Consider the following 16,917-nt stretch of genomic DNA (forward strand, 5'->3'; position numbering starts at 1 on the left):
AGATGTTTAATGGGTCAATTGGTCCGACTTAACTTGTTTTGATATTAATCATTGTGTTAATAAATTGTGTCAATCCAATACTATATTTTAATATATCATATTAATACGATTTATAAAAATTAAGAGTATACTAAGTATTGCATGTAAGTTGTAACCTTAAAGACTTGTACATTACCAAACACAACACTATTTTTTGTATTGAGATGGATCAAGCACAACTCATTAATAGTTCTTCAAATTTTTAATTATTTTTAAAATCATTTATCTATTATTATTAAAAATAACATGTCAGAGACAAATGAAAGTAAAATAATGTATATATATATATATATATAATTTTTGTAGTTAAAGAAAATAAGTAATTGAATCTACTAAATAAATTATTAATCCTTAAAAAATATATTAACATACATATATAGAAAAGATATTATAAAATACAAGATTATTATTTTATTTTTCATTCTTATTGTCTATGATTCACTTATATAATATATATTTACTTATATATTTATTTTATACCTATAATAATTTATTTTGTTAATTGAATTTGTATTTAACTTAAAATCTTAATTTATTTTTATTATTTTTGCTAATCAATAATTAAATATAATTTATCTATCAATAATTTAAATATTTAATATATTTTATTTTATAAATTACCAAAAAATATCAAAAGTATAATTTTATTATCATATAAAAAAATATATAAATTCACTCAAAAGCTAAAAAGCTCATTTATAAACCAACATGACACAGCTAAACTTAGTTGTCATACCATTTTTAATATTGATAATTCTCTAAAGAATATTAACCGTAGAAAAATAAAAACAGACTCCATAACCCATAAATTGATCTTTGATACAATAAATCACAACCATTACCTCTTATAAATCAAATTACTACAACAAATCTTTAATAACAACCATAAAATCATATAATTTTTGCGAAAATATCTAAACAAAAAAAAAAAAAACTCAATAACTAGATAGAAAGGCATAGAAAAGCCTACATTTAATTCCTAGAGTATGTATGAGCACAATCTAGCAAACCAATTCCCTCATAAGGACTAAATTGATAGTTTTAGAAGTCGAAGCGCCAGAACGAGATATAAGTCAAATATCAAAGGCTACATTGCAATTGTCCAAACAAAATTAAAATAAAAAGAAAGAAAAAAACAGTATAACTTGCTCTCGCGGATCTGCGAACAATTTTCTCCGTTTATTTCTCTCTCTCTCTCTCTCCTCGCCCGCCCTAGAATTTCTGAGGCTGTTTGTCCTATAAAATTTTTCAAACATGAGCGTCACCCAGTTCGCTATGGTTAGCTTCTCTCTATCTCAAACTGTTTTTGTTTTTTTTTTTCGTGTTGAATTATGTGTAATAGTTTTGCTGCATTGCTTTTTTTTTTTTTTAATCAGAATGATCACAATTCGTTTGTAACACTTGATAATAACCCATGTTGGCTTTCTGGGTCTTATTAATTTCTGTACTTTTACCCATAATTATTGATTTTTAGTGCTCAAAACTGAAAATTCTGCTTCTATACTCATTGTTTCTTTAAAACTCAAATTTCTACTAAATAATTGAATTTATAAAAAAAATTATATTTATATTTCTTATTAATTCAGTGGAAGTTTGCTTTGGTAATTCAATTGCAACAAAACATGCTTTAATTCTTTATTATACTATGTATTTTGCTGTAAAATGTAATTATCCAAGGCAACAACTATAGTGGGACTAATATGTTTAAGATGCAGGTGGAGGAATTGGCATTTCTAGTCAAGGACAATCTTCCTTGCAAGCATCTAGTGCTCTCAATGGAAGATGCTTTCATTAATTTCCTTCAGGATGATACAAGGTAACTTAATAGCCCACATTCACATGCAACAAATTCAGGGGAATTTCATATTTTGCACGTGTCTCAATCTCTCTCAGTTATGAGCATTTTGAATGATAATATGCTGGATTGCAGCTCAGATGGGATCCTAGAGTTGGAACCTATGAATTCATACAATCGACTTCTCCTACATCGTCTTGCAGATATATTTGGGTAATCCTTTTGTTTTTATTAGATAATCAGACGTATTTTATTTATCATCTGAGTTGAATTTGGAGCTGTGGAGTTTTCAGAGTTATCTTTTAATACTGATGTTTTGTTAAATTGTGCTAGATTTGCTCATGAGTCCATTGGTGAAGGAGACGATCGGCATTTAGTTTTGCAACGATGCCCAGAGACATCAATGTATGTAATTTGTATCCTAACTGTCAGGTTTTTGGACATTTAGTTATTATGGTGCTCATGACCTGGCAGCATCTTGTCTTGCAGACCTTCCATTCTTGTTAGTGATATTTTATGGCAGTGCGATGAGCCTCAGTCTCTCACAACATCACGCCATATATTAACGAGAGAAGAAACTCCACCAGGTAAAATTCTTCATGTTCACTTGTTTAAGGCACTGTTTAGGGTACTGGTTCATGATCCCCCTGTTGATCAAGTCATTGGCAAGTTTTGAGAATAACATGTATAGCTGAGAATATCTTCTTTTCTTTACAATTTTTTTTTTTCGGTTTACTTATAGAGGATTAGGAAGCATGTTAAGTGGTCCTGAATCCTGATTCATATAAGAAGTCATAGGATTGACTAACTTTTTTTCTTTTTATTTTGTTGCCTATTATTCCAAAAATTTTGTCTGCATATATACCTATTTTCTGTTAATTGATTATGTAATAACATGAAGGTGTTGAGTACCTGGACATTGAGACCTGAAAAATTGTCTTTTCTTTTTTCAGTAATGGAGACAAACTTGCCTTCTTTTGAGCTTAGTCTTGAGGCACGAGAAGCAGCTTATTTGGCTGCTCGGGAGCGGATTTTTTCAATGGATGTTGGAGAGATACAAGAATCTGTTAAGCAGAAGCCACGAACTGTGCCTATCGTGGCTCGTCGAATGATTGCACATGCTTTGGGCCAAAAAATAAACTCATGCAATCAAGATGATAATACTAGGGATTGTAAAGACCACGAAGGGCAATCTAATGAACTGAGCATTCAAGATAAGGATAAAGTTGATAATAATTTGAGAACTGAAACTTATCAAGATACTGATTTTGTGCCGGTCCAAACTGTGGATGCATATGGTAAAGCAAATAGCAATGCACATAAACATAATGCTTCGGTAGTTAGTGAGAGGAATGTTTCTAATGAACCAGCTCAACAGAGGCCTACTGATGCTAGCATACCTGGAAGAGGTCGAAATAGAGTTAACAAAGGGTTCTCAAAAGAAGAACATGTTGGAGCTGCGAAGAGAATGTTTGCTCATGCTTTAGGTTTGCACTCAGCCAAGGATGGTGTTCTTTTGAAAGGCAGTGAAAGGAAAACAATTGACAATGAGTAAGATTGAGTGCATTTCAAGTTAACATATGGATCATTTATTTCTTCTGTTGAACTTGGTGCAGTAGATAAGGAGCTCATTACCTTTTTCTTCCAACCTACTACTGGTAAAGGATGGAGCTTCATGTTAATACTACTGTCAAATGAGAAAAGTGAGGTGGCCTGATAGCTGTTTGATTGAGTCTTTCGTAATTGCGTCTGGCAACATTGCCATCTCCTCATGGCATAAGTTTTTCTATGACAATTTATGAAGCTTTGTAAACTGGTTTGCATCGGATGAGAGTCACGGGCAATCTGTTTTTCATGGACTACAAGACGCATCTAAGCTGTGCAGGAGTCATATGTGCTGGTCGAAAGGAGTCATTCTCCCCCGTGTAAGATTTGTGAGAATAATCTGTAGTCTGTTATAGTACTTGTTCGAGAGATAGAAACCGCGAGCCTGTGAGTATAGGTAACTTAGAAACCGTGCGCTTGTGAGTATAGGAAACTATGTTATAGACAAGGAATCACTTGTATTATATGCATAGAAAACATTAACCAGGTTTAATTCCTAGGGTAATTATGAAAACACACTTAGATCTTGATGGCATTGTCTGGTTATATTCTTTAAAACCCACACTTGCGTATCAGTTATACCAAAGACTTGCACAAGCCTTTTGTATGAACGTTTTCAGTCTATTCCATGGCATTCAAAAGTGTAAATAAACGGTAAACACCATTCCATAGTCTAAGATGTTGTGAGGCATCCAATTACATGATACCCAAATGATTTATTCAATCTTCTTTCAAAGTAAGCAATAAATCAAGCTGCTAATTCTTCCTCCTAAACTCTAGGATAACCCCTGTTAGTTCCAGCATTTGGTAGTAAATTGTTTACATCCAATAGTTGCTGCCCTTACTATAAATCCTCTCCATCTATGGTTGAGGTGGAACTAATCACATTAAAATAAATGAAATTAACAAATAAATAGATATGGAAATGACAATTCATTACAGCTCAAAACCCATTTTGAAAATGACGATAACCCTCTTATATTCTCCTTTCGGTATATGATACAAAACTTACAACAGAAAACCTGGGTATTATGGTTCTAAAGAGCATCTCCTGCGGCATTAGGCTCCATAAGAAAGCAACATACTGCAACCATGTCACACTGAAACTGAATTATGTGAGCTATGGATCTGCTAGATCCAATAGTTGTCCTTTAGAAATCAATCACTTTGCCTGTTGCACTGGTCTTGACTAGGGTTGGTTAAGACAGTAGAGACAAAGAAGGCATAGATGTAGGATCGAAGCTAAATCACCCTTTTACTTCGATGCCAAACATGTCTGTAGAAGGTTGCAGAAACTCCTGGGCAATGACAAGAAAAAAACCCCTTTCAATTGGATAAATTCGGCATGTCATGTTTGCCTTTCTGCTCTCGGAGATGAGGACTTAGCAGCCAAAGCACCAAGCAAAGACTGGGTAGCTACAAGCTTCTCTCTGAGCATTACATTGTAGTCATACAACCGTTGAAAATTCTTCTGTATATTGGACAACTCAATCTCAGAACCAGACTTCAATTCTGCATCGAGTAAGGGGAAGGATTATAAAGAGAAACTCTAACATAAATTATGTTGGTTTTAATAAATCCCTATCAAGGGTTTTGGAGGAACACACCACAAAGGCATAGAGTTTCAATTCATCATATTGAAAGGTCTGTGTATAATAGGCAGTTTCAAAATGGACCTTCAGATCATTTCCAAGCAAATTACCTTGAGATACAAGTGCAATAACAATTGGACAACAATGACAGAAGTCACATTGATGTATTAGTTATTTAATCACCCTACACAATCACATGCTTGAACTCTGGAAAGAGAAACTTTTGCAATTGTTATAAATGAGGAAGCAAAACTAAGAGAGGCAGAGTCAACAAGGGAAAAGTAGTCCACTGTCAGAACCTTGACAAAATTTAAATTCCAAAAGCCATTGAAAGGCACATTTTCAATCAGTATTTTCGATCAAGCTCTTATTCTAGCTTTCAACCAAACCAATCAGACAGTCCAATAGCAAATCAAACACTAACATGCACAGAGCAGCAGACAGGCGATGAAGTTTTATTTGTTGGTGATAAGTCATAAGTCAATGTTTTCTTATAACTTAATCAATGAAAAGTCAAAAGGAAAACTTGATGCCTCATTGCAAATTTATAGTTATCACAAAGGTAGCCCTAAGAGCTGGCATTCCAAAAGGAAGCAAAATTAAACTCTCCCAGTTGTGATTATTAGTTCTAGAACCAATTTATGCCCTTCTAATGAAAAGCCTCTCTAACCATACTCTTTGGCAAACACACAACTTTTTAACCACAAAGGTACAATCAAAGCATAAAGGCAACAATTAAGGGTCTGGTAATCTTAACCAAAATAAAAATCTTACTTCAAACATTCTTGCTTACGCATTCTTACTAATTAGTCCCTTGTTTGAGGTTTGGAAATGCCTATATTAAGGTCAGAGAAGAATGGTTTCATCAAAATCCTGTCTCAAAGGTCCACAATTACAGGATGTTCAGAATGCCATAACTATCAAGTCTGCTAAAGTTCACTGAAATTCTTAAATAGAAGAAAGTAGGAGATTGGCTCTGCTTGCATGAGGATCTATGCCAGTCTAAAGCATGATAAAGAATTTTTTGTTGCCCATTGGTCTATGCAGTATCTTGCCACTTGAAATTTGAAAATATTACAGGCGAAATTGCAGTTAAAGTTTTTTTTCTACTTCTGTTTTGAATAGAAGCTGATAATTAAGGCACTGGGATTTGTTATTATCAATGTTTGAGTCTTTCGTTAAACAGAAAGCAGTGATGTAACACTTCCAGGAGACTGGAGCTCCATTAAGTAATAAAAGAAAACTCATTCAAAAAGCATCCCCCCCCCCCCAAAAAAAAAAAAAACCACTCTTCTGCATAGCAATAAGTACAATTCTAAGTATGATTTGACAAAAAAATTGACTATTTTTTTGTCACTAAAAAGTTTAATGCTTATTGATCGAACAAACTGAAGACAAGGTTTAAGGGATAAGGAAATAGAGAAAATAGATATCAGCAGCACCGATTAACTACAATTGTGCCTTTTTGTGCAGCATATAATGAAAATAATGCTAATAAGGCAAACCTACAAATTAGTTCTTACCTAGCATTGGTGGTGGGGGAATTATATCATCATCAAAAGTAAATGCTTGATGCAGGACAGCAACTGCATCATTGGAACCAACACAACGTTTTCTCTTGTCCTTTGTGGATCCAGGCATATCATGTTTGAGGACCTGCAGAGAAAACTTTGGATTTAGAAACCTATGCGTACAAGTAATGCATTGTTCGGGTCCAAAATCTGTGATAGGGTGGCTAACATTATTTGCATAAACTGATAAACAGCTAAAATTTATCTTAAATTTGGAACGAATGCGTCCATCTTAACTTGGTAGAAATACGTGTTATGCATGTAGTATTACTTGATACTTTGGTTGGACACGAGTTGCAATTTTAGGTAAGACTAATTCACACACACTATTACTAGCAATAGTGCATCTAGTAAGAGTAAATAGCTTAGTCATCAATAACAGAAATATTACCAATTACAGGTAACTTGTGTTAACCAAGACTTCTTTAAATGAGTGGAGTATGGAAAGTCAGGTTAAACATTCAAAACAAACAAATAAATAAATTAAGTGAAGAAGGAGAGAGGAAGAAGATGACTAATATACTAAAATATTTTACATGACATGTCAATCAAGATCCCTCTTGTTAACAACAATGAAAGAACAATAACATACAGGTTCACTTCTTCAATAGAACCTCCCTTCAGGGCTAGGTATAGATCGTGCTGTGCAAGATTTTACATCTCGAGTGTGTTTCTGCAAGATTTTACGTCTTGAATATGTAGAATTAAAGTAATGAAAACTATCCAGCAACTTTGCAGGAAAAGTTGAAGAGATTGAAAAAGCATCAAGGGAAGAATGAAAAGAATATTTCATTTTGGTTAACTAGTTTAATAAAAGAAGAAAATGCAAAATTAGGTAGATGTTGGAAAGGAAATTGATAGAGCCTACCTTTTCACTAGGGAAGCTGACTCGCTTGCTAAAACTTATGTCGATATTACTTAGCTGCCTTCGCTTCATTGATGACCCATCTCCACGAATTGATCCATTACCATAGGCCGATGGAATCATGAAATGGCCACAACCTGATTCCTTTTTAGAGTAGTTATCAACATCCATTGTGCTGCAACCCCACGTATACATGACATATTTTCTCACCTGGTTAAGAAAAAAACATTGAGTCAGCTCAATTAAATTAAGGACTAAATAAGAGAGAAAGACTCGACCGATTAATAGAACATAAGATGCATGTTCCTATGAGAAAGAAATTACTTTATCCCAGTGCTCTTGAGCTTTTCGTTTATTTCTGATCTTCCGTAAAACGCTATCTTCATTGCGGAGCCTTTTTATTCTGTACTCAAACTACAAACTAAGAAGGTTAGGAATATTGGATTCATTGGATTAAAAAGTTTTTTTTTTTAATTTGAAAAAAGACTAATAAAAGTACTAAAAACTTGGGGACTGTTTCAAGCAAATATAATTTACTTAGTATCCTGGAACAAAATTAAGACCCTAAAGATGCATTTCTGGCTGGCAAAACTGTAACTAGACAACTACTCATGTGCTTTCTATATTCTATTTACAAACAGTCTCCACATTTTTAAAACATAATCAAGCACCCTTTTCAATAGAGTAAAACTCATTTATGGATGGGGAAGGAAACTTAAAATAATTACTTATGCAAGAATTAAGATAATGATTTCTTTTCTTTCATTGTGATGTTCAAATATAGAGAACGGGAGTTATTAGCTTTATGCTTAGATTAGATGTTATCAGATATCTATGTTTCTCAAGAAAAATAGAGAACAAGAAACACACCTTGTTTCTTCTTTACATTAGAAACAAAACTTATGAGCTGGAAAAGAAGCAAAATAAGGAACCCAGCTATATTATTAATTACTTTGAAACTTTGCTACAAGCTCTATACTAAAGTACAAAATCATGCATATGCCAAAATATAATGTGGGAAACTCAGGTGACCAAGTGGAAGGGAGAAATAAGAGCAGGTGCAATGGTAAGTTACACTAATTTGACAAGTAGCTATGCAATGGCCAAAAACTAGTAATTTGTTAATGTGGTTATGTAACGGACAATATCTCAATAGTTATTAATTTAGGACAGAAAAGCTTATAAAGCTGCAAAAATGTCAAAAGTGAGCAAACCAACTGCTCATACTGGAATGTGAATAATAACTTGAACGTGCAATATTAGCTTTTGATGGCCAATGGTCGTGGGTTGGATTAGGTTTTATGGAAAGGGCTTTCAAGGGTTTTAGATGCTTCGGGTCTGATTAATAGTCTAGATTTTGATTTTGAGTGCTGACAGTAATAATAATAAGGAAAAGAAAAAGTTAATCCTAGGCTTGCACCTAGTTTTGGTAGTTTTGTGGAAAGAAAAAGGACTGGTATGGGAAGAAAGCAGGGGAAGGAAATGAAAGTATCACAGTTTCCCTTATTTGAATGTTTTAAAATGACTGGAAAGTAAAGGAATAGATATGTCATTTTCTTACTTTGATTGAACTGTGGACAAGAATGGAAAAGACAAGTTATATGACTTTCGCAACAATGTCCTCCTTTAATGAAATATATATATACATATATATATACACACACACACATATATATTCAAAGAGAAAGTTAAGCAGAAGTTTCTGAAAATGCCCATTTCTTATATAAACAGTTACTTTACTACAGCTTTTGTTTGAAGCAAAAATGTGAAAGCATAAACTGATAACTATCACTTTATCTCGCCAACCCCCTCTCCTAGAAAAAAATACCTTTATTTGTATTGCATATAATCAGAAAAGCACAAGATTAACACATGAACAGGATCACATCCATTCATTATGAATACCTACAAACTTGTATTTTTCTAAATATGTCATACTTTCACATAAACAACAACAAGATCTTTCAAAAAAAAAAAAAAAACAACAATAACAAACTAAGCCTTATACATCCCATAACTCTGGGGTGTCATACTTTCACATAAAACGGCCTAAATGATGAAAACACAAATGCACAGCCCACACCTAGAAAACTAGAACAAACCAAAATATGCTAACCACTAAAATTAAAGAAAAACTGAATAAAAGCATCTCTCTCTTCATCCAAAAAAAGGTAAAAATAAAACTTAACAGTACCAGTTCTAGACAATATAAGGTTCTTGATCATCTATACTTGAATCTTTATACTATATCGAGAAAACCAAGGGTGAAGGAAGAAAGAAAGAACAAAATGATAAATTCAAGAGGGACAGCAATTACTTGCACCAAGAGATAGAGAAATATCCCCATACTAATGCAATATAGCCCACCAAGATCTGCAAGGAAGCCCACTGCAAGTTGAAGAAAACAATACTGGGTTAATATATCAGAGTAGAGATGTACTTCAATTAATCCCATGGAATAATGCAATCCACAGAACAGCAACCAAAATTAAACCACATGCTTTCAAACCACATAGAGGTAAGGGCTTTGTTAGCTTTGGCACATGATGAAGTGTAATTCAACAGATACAAAATTTTCTTGCCCAACGTCTTTTATTATATTCATCTAAGAAGAAAAACAAGGATGACAACTTTGAAGGGAAAAGAAAGACCAAAGAATTTGGCTCCGTTAAAAATAAAAAAGGCCCTAGAAGGTAGAAAACAGCATAGGAATAAGATAAAAAATTATGCATTTGATTAAAGATAATTAGTAATGAAGGATGTCCCTACAGCAAAGTGAAACAATAGAACGGTAATTCCATTAAACAAAATTTTCAAGATCCTCATAGGTCATAAAGTCTTATCATGCTCCCTGAAACCAAAGGATTCTACAAGAGTAAAGAAACTTATAAATCATTCACAAAGAGGTAACTATCTTATCATGCATTCCTTAATTACAGCTCAAAGAAATGTTTGAAATCTATAAGCACGGACTTGAAATGTCCATAAACCATGATCAAGCTATCAACACAACTGCACTTTGTTTAAAATCTTGTTCTAGCTGCCTTTTTACTAATGGCAAACTTTTACTAAATTAAACTTTCCTATCTCCAGAACAAACTTTATGATGAAGCAACATTCACCATGCACAAAGAACTAAAAAATCTAGAACAATACAAATGATTGAGTTCATCTTCCTAACAGATCATTTTACTATTTACAAATCAAAGGGTAAGGCAAGGCAACCCCATCCTTCACTAGAATAAAGAGGGATTCAAAAAGAAACAGCAAAGCATGTGAAAACCTTAATTAGAAGCCAGTTCAATCAAAACACAATCCTCTCCTAATAGTACCCATAAAGGATTCTTTCAGGTAAGTCAAGTTGGTAAAGTGATTAAAGAAATAACACAGATATCTGAGCCTGTAACCTTAAATAGTCTCAACTCTCCCAAATATCAAACACATTAAGTTTCCAAAGCATCTTATTTCAGGAGGTTGATTGTCATAACATTCTGCCTAAAGAAAAATCACATAACAAAGTAAGATACGTCCAACATACTCCCAACACATGAACATACAAGATGCCAATAAAGTAAAGCAACAAAAGTTATAATGACAAACATGGCTATCATAATATGGAGTGTCAAATATCAATATTTGATGATTAAGCTGATAAAAAATGAAATTTCTAAACAAAGTTGCAGTTTACTTGGAGAAGGCCATCTTGGATGGAATCTACAGGATCCATAAATTTGAAAGAAATTATTTCAGAATAAAACAGATTCTCCTGGAATATGGTGGCAAGCATGAAAACGATACTAGTAACATATGTTCACAAGAACACATAGTTAATCAATGTTATCTACAAGAAATTGCCAGGAGATACTATAACAATCTATCTGCACAATAGATAGCTTAAGACGAGAAAAAGAACAAAACAATCATTGAAAGTAAAAGGAGAAAAAGGAGAATGAAAACAACAGTAATTAACAACAGTCAGTAAATTCTCTGAAGAGCTGGCAGTTCTGCAGGCAGTTGAAAAATTAGTTATTATGGAAATCTATCATGCAGTAAGTGAACCAACTTGTTAAGCAGCAAAGATCCAAAATAGGGCATGTATCTTCAGCATAAGCTTTAAGTATGGAACATCTTGGCTGATATTCCACTATTGATTCCAGCAAGATTTATTACCCGATGATTTCAAGTTTATAAATATGTTGCAAGGCATTCCACTGAGGATACAGTGCATTGAATGTCATAAATGTCTAGGGGATATCATAATGGAAGGAAGAGCATAAAGTTATCCACTAGCAGCTGATGAAATATGTGAAAGACTAAATCACAGATAAACAGGCAAAGCAAAATACTCACCAGCACCTATTATGTTTTGATTTTCAATCTCAATGATGTAGGAAGAAAGATAGTTGACATATAATGTGGTGTTGATTTGTCCATCATTAGCACTCTCAAGTGATGCCTGGAGCTGAGATGTATTACGCAAAATTGACCCCGGGACAAATTCATGAAAGAGAGGTTGGATTAGCTTCAGATCATTTGCACTGCGGTATATACGAGGAAATAAATTGAATATCAATATGTTTGTGTCCACCCCTCTGAATGTAACTGGGCTCTTATCAAAATTGCTTCCATTCTTCAGTGTTCCACTAACAAAACTCACATGACCTCTCCTAGTATGATCTTTTGCAGTTGCATTGAACTGAAAACCTACAGCACTTGCAGGACTGTTTGGAAGATCGACAAACTGCCATGAAATGGACATATAGTCTTGACTGAGTTGGCAATTGCTGCACTTGAGAGTTATGGTTGGCCCCAAGCTTGTGTTATAACATGAAAAGTTTAAAAAATTTGAAATAGGGAAAACTTTTCCTTCAATGAAGCCAGAACTTCCAGTAAGTAAGGTAGTGGGACGTTGCAAGTTTGAGCAGCTCATACTAGAAACAGTGGTCATATTAAATTCCATGTCATTCCTGAAGGAGGCTAGGTCAGGTGCATTTGTAGCTTTCACGTTATGCATTTCAATGTTTCTCTTTGCTATGATTTGGTAAAGCAACCTAAGAAACATCATGGAGGGGGGAGGGTAATAAGTCAATGTGTACTCATGTGTCAAAAGGGTAAAAGAAAACATCCATAAGAATTTGAACATCAAATGCTTGCATTGAGAAATTCAAATGCTAGTAACAAAAGGATGTTATCCTCACTCACGCAGCAAACAACCCAGTGAAAAGTATCCAGCTGGCAATTGAGAAAGTTCCACCAAGTTCTGTTTTCCGTTTCACAACCAATTTCTGATCATCCTATATAAAAGAATGATGCAAATTAAAGCATTATCATATTTAGGTAAAGAAAGTACAGAAAAGTTCATTCCTTAGATGTACAGACTTTTATTGTCAGAAATCAGAATCATTCCTTAGTCACAAGAATTTTGAAACCATCATGTACTACTATCAATAACATTAGACAAGCGCAACAATTCTATCTTTCAACCTTCCTAAGTAAGATCCAAATGACCTGTTTCAACAATAATACACCCAGTTCCAAGTATGCAAAATTTAAATGCTTTTCAATAAAACACATTAAAGAGGACTTCTTACAGAGCCAACAAAAAATCAATCTCTAGGTCACCCCAAATTTTCAAGACAATCAAAATCACAACCAACTCACTAAATTGAGCGTGCTATCACCCTATATGTACTTGCTGACTACAAAAAAGAAATCCCACTCAGGAATGACAAAAACAAATTCATTTAGAGAATGGAAAAAAGAAAAGAACCATTATTAGTTATCAGTACCGACTTGAATAGTTAGAACCTGAAACTTTAAGATTAAACATCAGTTATCCTAGAAAAGCGAGGTGCCCTTTTCGTGTTCTAATCCAAAAGAAATAAACCAAAAAGAAAATAATTCATTACTCAGAGGAGACAAAAAGGACTAACCAGCCAATGCCTAGTAGCAAAGCAAACATCCAAGCGACTAATCCACCACCTAATCTTAAACCAAACATTTCTTCCATCACCAAGCTTTGTAAACCGTAAGAAGAAGCAAAATACGAGCCAAGAAAGCAACATTATAAGAGTAGCTTCCAAGAACACAGCTTGAGACTGAGTAAACTTCTTAATTGAATCAAATGAAAAAATGTTCTCAGGAAACGACACCGCAAAGTAGTCAATCCCAGAATCAGTTTCTATAGCTGAACTGCCGTCATAGGTAGTGCAGCTGTTGGCTGTAAGGTTGAGAAAGAGGCCAACTTGGCAGGCACAGTGGCTGCCGTTGTACAAGATTGAGTTTTGGGGACAAGTAGCCATTTTTTAATCTTCAAATTAGCATTTTTTGAGATCCGTTTTGAAATGGGTCTTCAATGAGATCTTGAAGTTTTTTTTTTTTTTTTTATTTGTTGGGTTATGCTAATGTTTTGTTTGGGAGGAAAAGAAAGATTTTCTAACACAGATTTGGGGGGAAGGAAATGATCGGGTCTTGTCCGAAAGGAAAGGCGCTAGAAATCATAAGAGATTGGGGTTCTGTTTTTCGGTTAAAGAGAATAGAGTTGGAAGGCAAGAGGAAGAAGATGAGAGGAAAAGCACCGAACGTTTGACACCTCGTGAAAGACAGCAGAGAAACAAAGACTCTTCTTTTCTTTTTCTTCTCTTTTTTTTTTCTTTGTACTTTTTTCATATTTTTACTTTAATTTTCCTTTTTCACCAATTTTCAATTTTTTTTTATAAATGCCAATCTTCAATTTTCTTTTGAAATAATTGTTTACTTTTTAATTTATTTATATTTATAATATATCAACATATAAATATTATAAAATACATCTCATAAAAGTTAATTTTAAAATTTTTAAAATATATTTGAAATTAATTTTTTTTATAAAATAATATTATTATATAATGACAGTATATAACAGTAATAATGATCAAATATAAATTAACAAAAAAAAAAAAAAGGAAAGCCATTTACATTTTTGCCATATGACGAAGGATGTCTCTCTTTCATCCCATAAAATTTGTCTTCATTGTTTGAAATCAAAATCAGACCATAAATTTTATCCAAAAAAAAAAAAATTATCTTATTTTTTTAAGATAAAAATTTTTATTTTCTCTTTGTGAAAGCAACGTTTCGTCAAAAGAGGAAGAAATATTATAATCACACACGCCATGCATTGATGGGAGTTGGGACCACGAGAAAGCTGGTGTGCAAACTCAACCAAGACACTCATAAATTCGTGTTCAACGGTTGAGAATTATCCATAATTGTTTGATTTATTTTAGATCGGAAATTTAAAATATGATATCATAATAAATATGGATATGGTATGATTATGAAAGTGATATAATTTAAAATTTTAATAATAATTATATATAAATTTAATAAAATAAAAATAATGTATTTTATATTTTTATATTAATATAAATTATGATATATAATTTTTATTTAAAATATAATAAAAATATATAAATTTTAATATTTTATATAATTTAAATTTTTTTCTTTTTCCACCTTTTGCTATGAGACGAGAAAATCTTGAAAAAAGAGGGATGATGATATTATTAAACCACTTTAATTTCTTAGTTGTAAAGTTGAAGAGATAAAGCTTAAAACTTTTCATTTATACTACTTTGGATTTGGCTTAGGCTTAGCTCAAATTGTAACAGTGATGGAGATATGTGAATAGGATCTTAATTCGAGTATTACGTTCTTTCTTCTACAAAAGATTTTTGTTTGATAAAAATTATAGATTTAGGCAAAAAAAAAAAAAGCTTAAAGATTATTAACAAATATGAAAGAACATTGAAAATTGTTGAAAAGTCTAAATTTTTGTATTTTAAATTTAATATAAGAGAAATTTTTTGAAAGTAAAATTCTAATAAAAATAATTATAAAAATAAATAAAACGTGTCTAATTTTTTAAAATTTTATAATTAGAATTAAAATAATTATTAAAATAATTTAATATATTGACGATAAATTTTTTTAATTTTATAAATGAAATTAAAGTAACAATATATATTTTACATTTTTTAAATTATTTTTTAAAAATATATATTTAAAAATATGTGTTATTATCTTAATTCTATTTATAAAATTAAAAATTTTATTATAAATATATTTAATAATTTTTTATTAAAAAATTACGGGCCAAGATTTGAGAGCTGGAATTAAAAACTTGGTAGCTTCAAAGTAACATTGCCGCTGCCCTTTGATAAAAACAATAAATCGAGGAAGGAAAACAAAATTTTTCACTTTTGGGAGATGATATCAATTTTGCAAAAGGAAAATTACAAAAGTTGAAATAAGGCCAAACGTAAGTACCAAGGACATTTAACAACAACAATAATGTTAGTACAACAGATCACTGCTCACCAAAAAAAGCCCCTAGCCACGCCAAACTTTTATATCAACAATGTTGAAACTATATATATTTTTATTTAAAAAACTAAATTTGATTTTTTTTTTTCATACAAAAATTGATTAAATCAAACCTGACTTGTTTCTTGTGATTTAACCCAAATGACATTGATGATGGAAGGTAAGTAAATGGCAAGAGCAATAAGAACAATGGCACACAATGATGCCACTGCTTGAATGGCATTAGCACTCCCACAGGACAGCGTTCCTAGGCGAATCTGGATGACGTTAACCATGGAAAGGGTCAAAAAGAGAATCCCCAACAGCGATGCCCCGAAGGATAAGGACAACATGAACCCTCTAAAAACCTTTTACTTCATAAACGAGATGTTGATATTGAAGCAGTGAATGTGGAGCTGAACTTTGAGGGTCTTTGCTGTTAAACTGGATAAGAGGAAGAAAGCAAAGGAAACAACTTCATAGGTGATGCTCCTTTCGGCTGCACCAGGATCTGCATCACATTCAGGCTTGTTTCCTAAGCTGTGCTGCCCTGGAGAGGCAGTTAATTTTAAGGTACTGAAAGTTTTTATCCAAACTTAAATTATATTTCTAGACAAAAAAAAAGAGTTGTTATAACTTAATTTTAAAGTACTAAAAGTTTTTTTTATTCAAACTTAAATCATATTCTAACTTAGTTAGATTTTACTAGTGAGAGTGTAAAACTAATTTTTTATTGGCACCTCTCTCTCTCTCCCTCATATATATATATATATGAAATGGCATCATGATGCAAGACCCGCATGTTTTGGCCACCTTTATCAATAAATAAATAAATGCATATACATATTGTTTACTAATAATTAATGTGGTTTGTAGATTTATGTAATTCATTGATAGAATGATAGATTTTTATTTTCAATAATTTGAGTTTAAATCCTGAATTTTATGGATACAATTCAATTCAATTAATCAGATTTTAAAAATTATTTTTTTATTTTTTAATATATTTAAATAGATTCAAATTAAAAAAAATTATTTTTATTTAAAAAAAATTAAAACATATAAAAAATAATAAAACCTATAATTTAATTCAATTGAGATATT

The 16,917-nt window shown here is 32.2% G+C and overlaps 2 protein-coding genes across 6 annotated transcripts; one reads left to right on the top strand and one right to left on the bottom strand.

The window, feature by feature from the left end:
* The first annotated feature begins 1,186 nt into the window (after positions 1-1,186).
* LOC111295750 (uncharacterized) lies at positions 1,187-3,974 on the top strand. 4 transcript variants are annotated; one of them, XM_022889452.2, is made up of 6 exons: positions 1,187-1,317; positions 1,755-1,855; positions 1,970-2,047; positions 2,168-2,239; positions 2,309-2,421; positions 2,788-3,974. In XM_022889452.2, the coding sequence occupies exons 1-6, from the start codon at positions 1,294-1,296 to the stop codon at positions 3,387-3,389; spliced, it is 990 nt and encodes a 329-aa protein (XP_022745187.1). In that variant the 5' UTR covers positions 1,187-1,293; the 3' UTR covers positions 3,390-3,974. The 4 variants fall into 4 exon arrangements, with proteins under 4 accessions (XP_022745187.1, XP_022745188.1, XP_022745189.1 ...); XM_022889453.2 differs by having other exon boundaries at positions 2,324-2,421; XM_022889454.2 differs by having other exon boundaries at positions 1,975-2,047.
* A 352-nt stretch (positions 3,975-4,326) lies between these two features.
* LOC111295749 (uncharacterized) lies at positions 4,327-14,125 on the bottom strand. 2 transcript variants are annotated; one of them, XR_016327436.1, is made up of 9 exons: positions 13,401-14,074; positions 12,670-12,761; positions 11,818-12,518; positions 9,785-9,855; positions 7,792-7,881; positions 7,471-7,677; positions 7,195-7,275; positions 6,555-6,687; positions 4,327-4,951 (listed from the first exon to the last, which is right to left on the bottom strand). XR_016327436.1 is itself a non-coding variant. In XM_022889450.2 (8 exons), exons 1-8 carry the CDS (start codon positions 13,767-13,769, stop codon positions 4,788-4,790), a joined length of 1,827 nt encoding a protein of 608 aa, XP_022745185.2. In that variant the 5' UTR covers positions 13,770-14,125; the 3' UTR covers positions 4,327-4,787. The 2 variants fall into 2 exon arrangements, 1 of the variants encoding a protein (XP_022745185.2); XM_022889450.2 differs by lacking the exon at positions 7,195-7,275 and having other exon boundaries at positions 13,401-14,125.
* Positions 14,126-16,917: the final 2,792 nt, after the last annotated feature.

This window comes from Durio zibethinus, chromosome 14 (assembly GCF_047325235.1).
Source record: "Durio zibethinus cultivar Kanyao isolate XHJ-2024 chromosome 14, ASM4732523v1, whole genome shotgun sequence".
NCBI lineage: Eukaryota > Viridiplantae > Streptophyta > Magnoliopsida > Malvales > Malvaceae > Durio > Durio zibethinus.